Source organism: Prionailurus bengalensis, chromosome E4 (genome assembly GCF_016509475.1).
Source record: "Prionailurus bengalensis isolate Pbe53 chromosome E4, Fcat_Pben_1.1_paternal_pri, whole genome shotgun sequence".
NCBI classification, from domain to species: domain Eukaryota; kingdom Metazoa; phylum Chordata; class Mammalia; order Carnivora; family Felidae; genus Prionailurus; species Prionailurus bengalensis.
In genome coordinates this window covers 31,805,533-31,819,074 of record NC_057360.1, presented here as the reverse complement: position 1 = coordinate 31,819,074, position 13,542 = coordinate 31,805,533, and the positions used below count along the sequence as shown (strand labels likewise).

At 45.0% G+C, this 13,542-nt stretch overlaps 1 protein-coding gene across 2 annotated transcripts in view; it reads right to left on the bottom strand.

Moving 5' to 3' along the window:
- The window catches only part of KCNH1 (potassium voltage-gated channel subfamily H member 1), a 381,430-nt gene extending 368,295 nt beyond the window's left edge, over window positions 1–13,135 (bottom strand). Inside the window, exon 1 of one of the 2 annotated variants that reach the window (XM_043568866.1) lies at window positions 12,847–13,135. In XM_043568866.1, coding sequence (XP_043424801.1) covers window positions 12,847–12,925 — 79 coding nt within the window. In that variant the 5' untranslated portion in view covers window positions 12,926–13,135. The remainder of the gene's footprint in view (window positions 1–12,846) is intronic. The other variant, XM_043568865.1, reaches the window with a different exon arrangement.
- Window positions 13,136–13,542: the final 407 nt, after the last annotated feature.

Below are 13,542 nucleotides of genomic sequence, written 5' to 3'. Positions count from 1 at the left end.
CAGTAAATAACACACAATAAAAATTCATTCCCAGAACTTAAAAAAAAAGTGACTCAAAGTAAGCAGTATAGAATATTAAGCAGTACTAGACAAAGATTTTTTAATTAGTTTTACATTCATCTCCTGTGTTATTTTAGTAACCACACGTGAAGTAACCGCTTGAGCTAAAGCCGACCCTACTGTGTTATTTTAAAACATTCTTGGTAAATGGCTCAGTGAGGCTAAAGTATAGCACCATGGTGGATGGAAGGAATCTTAGAGCAGCCCAGTTTAGCACAACAAATATTTGAGTCCTAAGCATGGCAGGAGTGCAGGGGACACATCTGTCCATTTGAAAGCTCCACCCACCTTCCCTGTCTAGGTGTATCTGCCACAGCCCATACATCACAGAACTCCATACCCTTCCCACCACACACCCAGGTCCCAGTCACAGCAGACTAGACTGGGAGTGTACAACTAGCCAAGCAACCCACAGTCAGCACTGGGCCAATAAGATTCTCAGAACAAAACCCAGGCCAAGAGGCCTGAGATCTATAGGCCAAGAGATCTATAGAGTTGACCCCATGCAGCTGGTAAGTAAATGGAGAAAGGAGGTCTTGAGAGAGAAACAAGGCACTCAGATACACAGAAGAGCATCTACTGAGGCATGTGACGGGAGAACTGGAGAGAGACAGACAAAGGCAGAAATGGATAGATGGAGGCAGAGACTACAGACAAAGAGAAACAGCAAACAAATGGAAAGAGATGACAGCCAGGTAGTGATGAGGACAGATGGCAGAGAGCAACATGGACAGACAGGAATATAGACAAAAGGCCAAGAGCAACAGAGACAGAAAACAGAGACCATCCATGGCAGGCACAAGTAGGCAGAGATAGGTGGGAAGACAGATGGAGAGAGAAGAGACAGACAGAATGGAAGCGGTGGGGGGGGGGGGGGGGGGGAAGAGGGCCAACAGAGAATACAACAGCATGAGCCAGAACTGGAGAATGGGCACCCAAGAGCAAGAGACCTGTAGCAATCCAGGGGTGCCTGGGTGGCTCAACTGGTTAAGTGTCTGACTTTTGACTTCAGCTCAGGTCATGATCTCATGGTTTATGAGTTCAAGCCCTGCATCAGGCTCCATGCTGACAGCATGGAACCTGCTTGGGAGTCTTTCTCTCTGCCTCTCTCTCCTCCTCTGTCTCTCTTAAAATAAATAAACTTAAAAAAAACAGAGAGAGACCTGTAGCAATATATAAAGAGTGAGAAGAGAATGTAAGGCTGTTGAAAGAACATACAGGAGAGACAGAGGAGACTGAGACCAAGAGCCAGAAGAAGATAGAGAAAGAGAAGAAAACCAGAAAATTCAAAGAGAGGACATAACTAGAGACAATTAGAAGGTAGGTATTGGAAGTTGGGGGACAGAAGGATAGTTAATCTGTATACTGGGGTCCACAAAATGGTGGCCACCCCAGCAGCCTGGCCCATGTCACAAATCTAAACCTAAGGCAGCCCACACTGGGAACTGCCTATCAAGGACACCTAACACACACCAATTCCAGTCCTCCAACTCAGCTTCAGCTAGCCTACCTTACCCAGAAAACAGGACCTGCTAGCCTCATAAGGAAATTTCTGACCAGCTAACCAACAGTAATGCCATGTTTCTGCGTTGTCTAACACTGCATAAAACCCGCTTTTGTCCCAAATCCCTCTGTAAAAGCCTCTGTTGCCTGTGAGGAACTGTACTCCCCCAATCCATGGATTGTTTTCCCTTGAATAAAGGACATCAAACTCATTACTAAATTGTTTGAGTTTTGCCACTGTCAGGAACAACAGAGAAAAGTGGCACACTCCATGAAGTCAGGCCAGAGCACAATCCCTGGACAGGCTCGCCAGGTGGGAAAAGTATAAAGTATAATTTTACCTGACAGAAGGAGAATGACTAGAATTGAGGGCCTCCTCTGTCTTCAGAAAGTATCAGTTATCACTTCAGAATGGCAGATTGATCCCACATATGTATTTCCTCGTTCTGGGATGATGGCTTAAAAATTAAAAGGAATATAACAACAATGAAGAGAAGGGAGTTAACAGCAGGCATGAGCTCCATTTCTGGAAGAGGAAAAGTAGATGGAGGGTAACTATGCAGAAGAGGAAACTACAACTTCAAAATTCCAGAGGGATCTGGCCAAGGAGGGGGCTACTAGGGCCAGCAGGTCCCTGGAGAGAATCAAGACACTGAAACACAAGCTCCTACCTAAGGCAGGAACAGCATGTGAGAGAAACTAGAAAACTAATTGAAAGACTATAGAGAAAAAGACCACTCACCCAGTGAACCCTCCTCCATCCACACACCCTAGCACCCAACCATTTACTTTGCAAGTAAAAACAAACAAACAAACAAACAAACAAACAAAAAACACATGGGGTTATCTCACAATCACTGGTCCTCCAACTGCCACATGCATAGAGCCTCCTGGAGGGCTCAGTAAAACACAGTCACTGGGCCCGTTCCCCAGAGTTTCTGATGCACCAGGTTTGAGGTAGGGCCTGAGAATCTGCACCCTTAACAAATTCCTAGAGATTCCACTATTAGAAATTAACTGAAGACAATTTACTTAGTCTCTTTAAACCTCAGTGTCTGCACCTGTAGAATAGGAATAACTGAAGTACCCACAGAACAAGGGTTATAGTGAGCATTAGAGGAGTCAATGCATGTAAAACCTTCACATACTGCCAGACACACGTGAGAAAGGCGATTTGTCTAAGGTCATGATTATAACCAGTAATTACAATGGGTGCTTATAACTAGTACTACTGCCTTCTGATGTCTCTGATAAACTCCGCCATTTACTTATGGTCTTTCCTGACTTCTGAGCTCATGAAAGTGAGAAAAGATAAAGGAAGGAATATAAAACTAGCTCTTCAGCCAGTAGGGTGACCAACTTGTCGAGTTGAAAAACAAGGCTACACTGCCTTCAGCAGGCAGAACACAGGGTTTTTTTTGTTAAGTTAAAAGAAATATCTGAGCTCACCCCCTCACCAAGTTCACCCCCATGATTAAATCTGGTCTGGACATAAAGGTTGAGAAGGTACTCGATCCAGAGAACACGTAACTGGTTCTATCAGTCAGTTGTGGCATGGAAATAATGGCACACTCAAACAGTTAGAGGAGTGTTTGATAACAAAGCTATTTACAAAGCCATATGGGTGAGGTATGGGCAGTGGCATGCTGGTGAGTCATGGCAAATTATTTATACCATTTGCCAATTTCTGAGGTGCAAATACTCCCAGCATGGTATATTTAAAGCTACCAATGTGAAGTCCCAGAACCTAGAATAGATGCCCATAATCAGATATTGAAAGGTAGTACCAGCCAGCTGTAGCCTGCCCCCAGAACACCACTAAGGAAAACTTCAGGGACAGCACAGTACCCCCCAGGGTTAGTATTGCTTGGAAACTGTAAGACATTCAGCTCTACCCAAACCCAAAGAGAGCGAGCTGGATATGTAACCTTTAATCAAGGGAAAACAGCAAGGCTATGATATAGGGAGGGAGGGAGAATGCTGTAGAGAGGAAACTGGGAGAATAAACACCACAGAATAAATAAATTCTCCCTCCCATCTCCTGGCGGTATGCCCCACAAGCTGAAGCGAGCCAGGAGCCAGAAGGCAAGGGAGCCTACTGACAAAATCCTTACAGGTTGGCCTCGTAGACAGAGAGCAGGTTGGAGAAGAAAAGAGAATGGCCCTAGGGAGGCAAGCAGAAGACAGGCAGTACACGGACTCACAAAGAGGCTCAAAACACAACCTTCACAATAGCAGTGTAGAACTCCAACCAATTCCACACCAATAATGCTGAGAAGACACAAAAGAAAACTGAAACTTAAAAATCTAGTGAGATAAAATAAATACGATCTTACCACTCAAATCAAATTAACTCCATTTTCTTTGCCATGGTTGTGAAGTCCTACTTTAAAATAGAAACCAAACCTAAGCAGGAGCTAAATATCAGTAAAATTTGCCAGTACAGTATCATCTTTGAGATACTGACCCCAGCACTCAAATGTCAGGGCAGGGCGCCTATATGCTGCTGCTTTCAGAAAAGAAGGAAAGAAGGAGAGGCCGTTCTTTACAAAAGCACCCAATGTCATGACAGGACCTTTAAATTTGTTTTAATGTTTATTTATTTTTGAGAGAGAGAGACAGAACGAGCAGGGGAGGGGCAGAGAGAGAGGGAGACACAGAATCCGAAGCAGGCTCCAGGCTCCAAGCTGTGAGCACAGAGCCTGACGTGGGGCTCAAACTCATGGACCGTGAGATCATGACCTGAGCCAAGGTCGGACACTCAACCAACTAAGCCACCCAGGCAGGACCTTTAAAAAGACATAAGGGGCGCCTGGGTGGCTCAGTCGGTTAAGCGGCCGACTTCAGCTCAGGTCATGATTTCGCAGTCCATGAGTTCAAGCCCCGCATCGGGCTCTGTGCTGACAGCTCAGAGCCTGGAGCCTGTTTCAGATTCTGTGTCTCCCTCTCTCTGACCCTCCCCTGTTCATGCTCTGTCTCTCCCTGTCTCAAAAATAAATAAAATGTTAAAAAAAATTTAAAAAGATATGAAAAATGATGGTTTGGGAGCACTCTTGGTTAATAATTACATTAATAATTATAGAATTGATTCCGTTAACTTCAGAACATCACTTTTATGCAACATAGGACTAATCAGAAGATTGTCATTTTAACTATGCAAAATGAACAATCTTAGGATGAGTAAGCAAACGATTACTGGCATAACTGTCTAACACACAATCGGAAGATTTTCTGGTAGTTTGTCATTAACAGCAGCACATGACTGTTAGAGTAGAGACCCTGAGAACCAAGGAGATGCCGAAGTAGGTCAGGTCGCAGTGTGTTCAGCAAGACTACACATGCACAGAGAACAACCAGAGCATCAAACAAATTCCAGCATCTAAGATGTGCTATGTGAAAATTAATAACGGGAAACCCTACTAAAATGGAATGCAGAGGCCAGAAAAGGGAGCTCCCACGCCGAACCACTCAACACCAAGAACTGTCCATTATAGACCCCCAAAGAAGAATCCTCAACAGGAAAGAATCAACAGCTACAGGCCCCAACAGGAAAAGATGTACACTGAATCTCCTAGAAGAATCAACCACCTCAGCAACTCATCCAATGAGAAACCATCATCACCCTGAATTCCTGCCTTTCTCTAATGGATGTTTGTTCAAAACAACCCCTCCCAACTTCCTCCTTCTTCTCCATAAAATAACGTTCCTCTCCTTTGTCGGACTAGCCTATGGTTTCTGCCACAGCCTGCGTGTCCCAAATCATTCTCTGCGATTTCTGAATAAAACCAATTTGCTGATAAAATAACTGACTGTTTTATTTTTAAAGCCAACAGCTGAAAACTCACAATGGGTGAACAACCCAAGACAGCATGCCAAAGAAGTCAGAGCAATGAAATATCCCAAGAAATGAGATTTTTTTTTTTTTAGGAAAGCTTCCACCCACCAAAACGAAGCTTCACACATTCTGCAATCTTCTTTAAATTGACTTAAGGCATCTGGTCATCCCACAACCAATCTCACACACAAAAAATAAATGGCTATAAAAATCTAAGAATAATTTTGGGGTAAGGCATTTATAAAGGAAAAATGCACAGTGTGTGTTCAGTCGACACAACACCTCTTAAATCTTCTGAAGTTCACGTGCATATTGGTCTTTATCATAAATCCCTCAATGAGACCCAATATAAGAAAAGTCTCACTCATTTTGGTATGCTCAGGCTCCCGCACAGTATTGGGCACAAAGGAGGTCCACCATGTTTGTGAGTCTAAACCCATAAGCTAGCCTTTGCTTTTCCTTTTAGTTTATCTGTGATTTTTCATTCCTCCTTCATCTATGCCCTTCCATCATTTTCCATCTTCCATTAAAATAAACATAAATCATTCACTTCCTATTTCCTTCTCACTTCCAGCTCTACTTCTTACATAATCTCTGTCCCCAGGGTTTAGTTCTTCTCTATTTAAGAAAAATGAGTCTGCTAAACACACACATCCACACGCGCGTGTGCATGGGTGCACCCTTGCCTGTACCCTTTCTTGCACACAATTCTAATTGTTCCAGTCTTTCATGTCATTTACCATCATGCGTGAGGGAGTTCAGACTGTGAGAACATTTCAACACACAGTAGATACTGATGACTCCCAAAGGACAAGAGCAAGTTTTGTTTTCATTTCAAACTTGTTCATGTGCTTGCTATTAACATAACTCTAAATGACCCTGCTTTGCTAGTTACTAGGTTGTTTGGGCAAAGTCAGTATTGAAGAGAAAAAGGAGAAAATACCAAATTTTGGCAAGAACAAGGAGTGACGAGAATTCTCCGCTGCTGGTGGGACTGTAAATTGATACAAACCCTTTGGGAAATTGCTCGACAGCATCTACCACAGTTAACCATACACACCCCAGCTGTGCATGCATGAGAACTATGTTGCCCGCATGTCCAAAAAGACATGTATGAGAATGCCTGCAGCAGCACCAATAACAAAATCCTGGAAACAACTCAGTTGTTGCTGGAGGAGGCCATTGAGACAACATGACCACTAGGATGACCTGCAAACTGGACCCAGGTGACTGAAGGCCCCACACCCTCTCCTCTGCCCTTGGGGTATACATTCTGCTCATTGCTCCCACAGTGGGAGCCACTCCAAGCATGTAGCCTTGAGAGACGAAGGGTTTGATACCATGTGGACTGAATACACGACTGACCCCAATTAAGGCCTCTATATAAACTTTTAAGATTCTGGTGGTGGGTGGGGAATCTACCTGTCTTTCAGCTGCCCAAGACAAGCCTCCTAAGTAAGTTCCCTTGCTTACTAAACCTGCCACCTACCCGTCTGGAGTGGCCTGCCTCTTTCTTTGGTACGTCTTTGCTTTCCAGTGTGTGAACCAACATATGTCCATTAACGGCAGAGTGGATAAACAAAACGTACAGTAGGTCATACCATAAAGTATTATGTCACCGTGAAAATGAACCAACGGTACATGTAACCATACAGGTTAATCCCCAACTGACAAAAGAATACATGCGGTAGGGCCCCAGGCATATAAAGCTCAAAAACAGACAAAAAGCAACTGCGGTGTTCAGAAATATAAAACAAGGTGGTCAAATTAGGAGGAAAAGCAAGAAAGTGATCACCATAAAGTCAAGAGATGGCTCTCTTTGGAGAATAAGGGAGTTGGGATCAGGAGGGGTCCCACGGGCCCCCGGGGGCTTCTGGAGAGCTGGCAAGACTCTATTTCTTGACGTAGATGGGGACAGCACAGTATTCACTTTATACAAATGTGCTGAGTTATACAAAATTATCTTATGTGCCTTCCTACTGTGGTATTATACAATGAAAAAGGTTTTAAAAAAAAAGGAGAAGAATCAAGACAGGAAAACTGTTATCAAATTACCACCAAAAAAAATTTTTTTTTTGGTTTTCTGGTGGAAAAAGGAGCGAAATAGGTCAGTTTTGTTCCATGGGGAAGATCTCAAATGAGTGGTGGCTACAAGAGGACAGAATTGGGTGAGACCAAAGAATAACAACAAGAAAAGAAAGAAGAGGAGAAGGAAAGAGAAAGGAAGGGAAGGGAAAGACAGGGGAGGGAAGGGAAAGACAGGGGAGGGAAGGGAAAGGAAGAGAAGGGAAGAGAAGGCAAAACAAGACAAGAGAAACTAGTACTCAATTACAGTTGCTTAAAACAGAACATTCCTGACAAAGTGAGTGTCCCATCACTGAGGGTATTCAAGCACCGGCTGGATAACAACAGAGAGGGATGTTCTGGAGTCTACTCAAACACTGGAAAAAACAGTACTTCAAAAACTAAGATTCTGTGATTCTGGTGTACCTCTTTCTCACCAGGTACAGGTGTGGCCACTTAAAGACACAAAAACAAACCACAGTCCAAATACCCTAAATGCATAAAGCAGACACTGCCTTTACAAAAGGGATTCCTTTGGATAAAGAACTAAAATCTTTTTTAAATGTTTGCTTAGAAGCCATTAACAAGCAAAACTAAAGGGAAGGCAAAGATTTGAGAAACTTCAAGGTAATGTGGGAGAAACCACTGCCAAAGGAAGCCTGACCACAAATGCATCTATTCTTTTACAACAGATTATTAAAATAGAAGGACTTCATAGAAACCGTGGGGTTTGGAAGCTTTATTACCTTCTGTTAAAGCAGAAGCCTTCTCCCTGTTTCTGAGCTAGTATCAGTCACAAGGTTTAACTTTTGACACTTTCAGAGCAAGACAGCTGAGCTTTGGCTGAAGGTTATCTTAGAGCACATTACAAGAGGAAACAAGCGCTATTGGGCTGGTAATAATCCAGATGATCATCCATTCCCCCTTTCAGAGCAACAATGTATTTTAACCAGTTTTCTGTTTTATAAATATTACCGTGGCTCAACACATCTATGAGGAGACACAACACTACCCGCGGCTTTCATCCTGTTTGTGTGCTAATTATATCAACAACCTGAACCAACTTAACACTATACAAAAACACAGCTGATTTAGCAATCTGTAAATTATACATGTACATAAATCTGTACCAAAATGTGCTGCGTTTCACTCCTGCTAATGTGCACGGATTCTTACTGGCACCTACAATTGTTTGATATAGGTTTCCGAACACTAAAACATATGTTCTGCCTAGAATGGGACCATTTAGGGTAATATTTTTGTAGCTTCCTGGCACTAAGGTCTGCCAGCCTTCCTAAGACAGATCTCCTATTTGCTTCAACAACCATTCTGACAGTAAGTGCCTGCAGATTTAAGCAACCATCAAAAAATATTCTGGAACAACACTTTCCAATCATGAATATAAAGAAAATCAGGCTGGCTTTGCCTATGTGGTAAAAAAAAATCAATAGAAGGATTTGAAATGATCACCAACATGACCACAAGCAAAATTGGGGAGGAATTGATTATTCCTGCTAACTACTTGTGACTATTCAAAAAACAGATAATTATCAAATCTCTCCTTCAAATGGTATTCGGAAAGTATCAGAGAAAGTTAAACTAGATTTTAGTCCCATCAAGACCAGTGAACACCTTAAAAATCGTCCTGTGGGGTTTTTTTTTCCCTTAAACACAACATCAGGCCTAAATAAGAGCTGCAGCCAGAAAACAGTGTGGAATGGGGTCCAGAAGCTTAGACCAAGATTCACTAGAATGTAACTTTCTAAGGGTAAAGTTGTTTCCCATTTTATCCCCAGTGTTCAATAACTGTGCTCAACAAATCCTTTTTGAATGAACAAACCTGTCACAACCGCTGACTAGTCCCTGATGTGCCTCTGCCTTTTCTAACTCTGCCTTTTACTAACTGTAAGTAAATTACCTAACTAAATGATTCTTAGCTCTTGACACTGAAAATGGAGGCACTGCACCTCCCCCACTGGCATATGAGGTGATATTTTCTGAAAAGTTATTTAACACTTTATAACTACAGCAGGTGCAGGAATAAGTGCCTGTTACCCTGCCTGTGACTTTAGCTAAACCCCTGAGAAAGGTGAAAATACTGCCTTCCTTAAAACAGAATCAGCTTCTCTTTTGCCTTGTTATTCTGTTTGGATGTAGTAGTGCGGCTATTAGCCAAAATGGATGTTGTCCTGGGTGTTATAACATTTCATTTAATCTCCACTGGGAAATTAAGCTTCTCTAAGAGAAAACAACGGTAATACAAGGAAGGTCTTTGCATAGTGTAACATAGGAGCGTGACACAGGGGTCAAGGGTCAAGGGTCTCATCAGCTGTGCCCTTAAATATTTGAGGAGATGTGTTCCCTTCAGTGTCTTCATCTATACAAAGATGGGAAAGAAGAGGCAGAGGACATAGCATCTAATCCTACAGGTTATCATATTCCAGATACCAGATATTCAAATGCCCCAAGACAAAGACAGTTCTATTATCCACAAGCATATAATGAGAGTCAGGGGGTTTTTTGTTTTGTTTTTGTTTTTTAAGGATAACAATAGTTCCATAGGCAAAGTCATATGGCTGGAGAAACAATGATGCTACAGAAAGGATGAATGATACCCTCCAAAGACCTGCGTCAGGGACTGTGTGCCTGCTCCTTTGAATAAGTCTCTTAATATTCCTAGGACTCCGTTTCGTGATCTGTAAAAGAGGAACAGTAATACTGCATAGGATTACTGGGAGAAAATGTTTAATAAAGATGGTCAAAAAGTATTGCTATTTAAAGGTAAAATGCTATTTAAATACTGTAATGTCCAAAAAAAAATGGCTGGTGGATTTTAGGAGGAGACAATCAATATTTTTAAATAGACTTTTTCCATCACAGTAAAATAAAATAATGCATGTAGATATTGTGATATTTCCAAGAGTCCACATTATTTTTTTTCTATTTGTGTTTAGAAATGTGATGAAAGGGATCACTAAAAGCTTAAATCTCACATTTCAAGACCAGAATATCTTCTTCTGAAATCATAGATAATTGTAAAAGTTCACCTGACTTTCCTAAGGTGTTTTTGTCTGTGTGGTTGATGTTGGTTGGTGGGTGGGTTAACTGAAGTCAAACTGTTGGAATCAGTACTAAAATTAAAATGCCAATGCTAAAAATATTCCCAGCTACTTATTCTATTGACATTCTATATATGCTTAGAGAGAAGTGGCTCTAAGAAAATCAACTAAACTAGGGTATTCTGCCTTCTCAGCTCCAAGATTCATTGTGTGTGTGTGTGTGTGTGTGGTATTAGTTCCACAATTCTTAAGGTCCTCCTACAAGCCCAAGGAACCTTATGACTGTTACATGTAAGATTCTGTTACCTCCCTCTCCACTCAGAAACAGAATATGGTACACATTAGACACAAGGTTTCCCCTAATTTAAAGGACACTGCATCTGCACCCCAAAAAAAAAATGGAATTGTCACTATTTATGAGAAAGTTGGTGTCACTGGCAATGGGATCCTCAAATCTGCAAGACTGTCTCCATGCCTCCTCACAGGTCAATAACCATAGCAATCACAGCAAATTAACTCTTTTTTTTTAATATGAAACTTATTGTCAAATTGGTTTCCATACAACACCCAGTGCTCATCCCAACAGGTGCCCTCCTCAATGCCCATCACCCACCCTCCCCTCCCTCCCACCCCCATCAACCTTCAGTTTGTTCTCAGTTTTTAAGAGTCTCTTATGGTTTGCCCCCTTCCCTCTCTAACCTTTTTTTTTCTTCCTACCCCAGCTAATACGCCAGATCCCAGCAAATTAACTCTTAAATAGTGCTTTTATTTAAACCCCACGAACACATCCAGCTTTTTTTTTTTATGACAGAAGAGTTCATTGTGACTATTCATGTAATAACCAGCATCCCCTTGAAGTCCCAGGTAATAGCTGTGACCTTGTTCTAAAAGCCACCTTAGTTTGAGTGAGGAAGACCTTGAAGGGAAAGGTGACTAACCACAGACTCTTCAATGCCCTTATTCCTACGAGGCACACAATAAATGACCGTTTCTAAAATACTTAAATAGACAATATGCTATCCTAATTAGTAAGGTTTTCATTGTGAGGTAAACTTAAATCACTTTTTAATAAAGAGTATTTCTTGGGAGCATAAGTCACCTTCCATGCTCTTCCCCTGAACCCCTAACTAAATCCAAATAGAAGCCCATGATTTTAACACAAGCTCCTCCTTAAGGCTCTGAAACTGTCATATTTCCACATTTTTAAAACCTATTTCCTAAGTCAACTCTTCATGTCATCTGCCTCTGGAAGGAAAGGAGTCCCGGAGCCTGTAAAGAGCATCTCCAGACTTGGCCCCTTTCGTTTCAGCCCTTTGATGAACGGGTGCACCGCACCTTCCAGATGCCGAGCTATATGCTCTGCAAGTGCTTTAGCCAGGATGCTTTGCTGTGGCTCCTAAAGGAGACATCTGAAATGTATCCCTTTCCGTCCCTGCTCTTAGGACTCTCGCCGTCCAGCGCTTCATGCCACTGTCCATCTTAATGCCACGGAGGGAGAGAGAGAGCAGCGGGGAGCACCGGTTTACTGGGTAATGGATAGATTTACAGGCTTGGTGAGTTCGGGAATTTATAGGTGAGCAAGATTTGTAGGCATAAAACGCTGCTGGGGTTTGGAAGAGAGGAACTATGACAGGTTTGCCCCTGTGACTGCTTGGCCAGCTCTGCAACTGTGCGCTCCACTTGTCATCTAAGTCCAGGAAACTCTGCCCCTCGTGAGCCTTAACTTAACCTCGAAGAGGGTGGGTGGGTGGGTGAAGAGGTGGAACCGGGTGGCCTGCGGCACGTCCCTAAGTCCCCACGTCCCTACACCTCGGACTTTTCGGCTCCCGGATGGAAGGTGGAGGCAGCCGCCGTCCCCCATCCCTCGGGGGCCGGAACCCGAGTGGCCTTCTCTCCCGCTGGCTCTCCCCCGGGAGAGGCAGCGCCTCGGGTGCAGCCCCCGGAGAGCCTGGATAGCCTTCCCTGAGGGGTGGGCAGTACCCACGGGGAACGCGCTGCCGTTCCTGCCGCGTCCGGCTTCCCATCACTTTTCCCAGTACTTTACCCATCAGCTGTCACGCTCTCTGGAGAGGAGACAGAGAAGGCGCGAGAAAGGCCCCAAAGGCGTCCCCAACAGAGCTCTCCTCTTGGGATGGGGGCCCACAGCCCTCGCCCCACCCTGCCCACCTAGCCCAGCCTCCGGGAGGCAGCCCCGGGCGCCCGCGCCGCGGCTCCCAGCAGAGCTCCGGGTTCTGCTGCATCTGCTGGCGCCGAGCGGCGGGAGGCGTCGGCAATCGAGGCACGGATAAAAAGCCTGGGTAACCGAAATCCGAATGCACCTCTTACCACTGGACCGCCGGACAATATTCTCCAGAAACGTGTTCTGCGGGGCCACCAGTCCTCTCCTGCCCCCGGCCATGGTCATCCTCCCGGCAGCTTGGGGTCCTGGGGGCGTCCGGCGAGGCTTCTCACGGCAGCAGGGAACTGGGCGCGGGGCCCGCGCGCGATCCCGGCTCGAAGCGCCCCATGCGCCCCGCGGGGACCCGGGCGGCCAGGGGCGGCGGCTCCCTCCGGCTGCCACCCTCGCGCCCTCTTCGCGCCTCCCTCCCTGCCGCCCGCCTCGCTGTGCACTCGCCCGGGGCTCGCCTCGCCGCAGCCGCTTCCGGGTGGGCGGAGGGAGCCGCGGCGCCTGGGCCGGGGCGCCCCCTACCGGGCGTTGCCCCCCCCCCCCCCCCAACGCCGGCCTGCGGGAGAGCGAGCGGGGGGCTCCCGCAGCGGCGGGAAGTGGCGGGCAGTCGTGGGCCGAGGCTGGATTGACAGCGCCACCCTCTGGGCACCGCCGGGAAATGGGTTCGAGGTGCGCCTTGGGCTGGTGAAGAGGAGGACGTTCTGAGCCGCCATCCTGCGTGGATTCACCTGCAACAAGATCACCACGAGCCTTGGGGGAACATGACGCTGTACCTGTCTGCCTTCGCTCTGTTTCAGACTGGAGCCTCTGGGAGCTCCCAGGCTCTTGGAACACTTTCCCGCCTCTCATTAGGG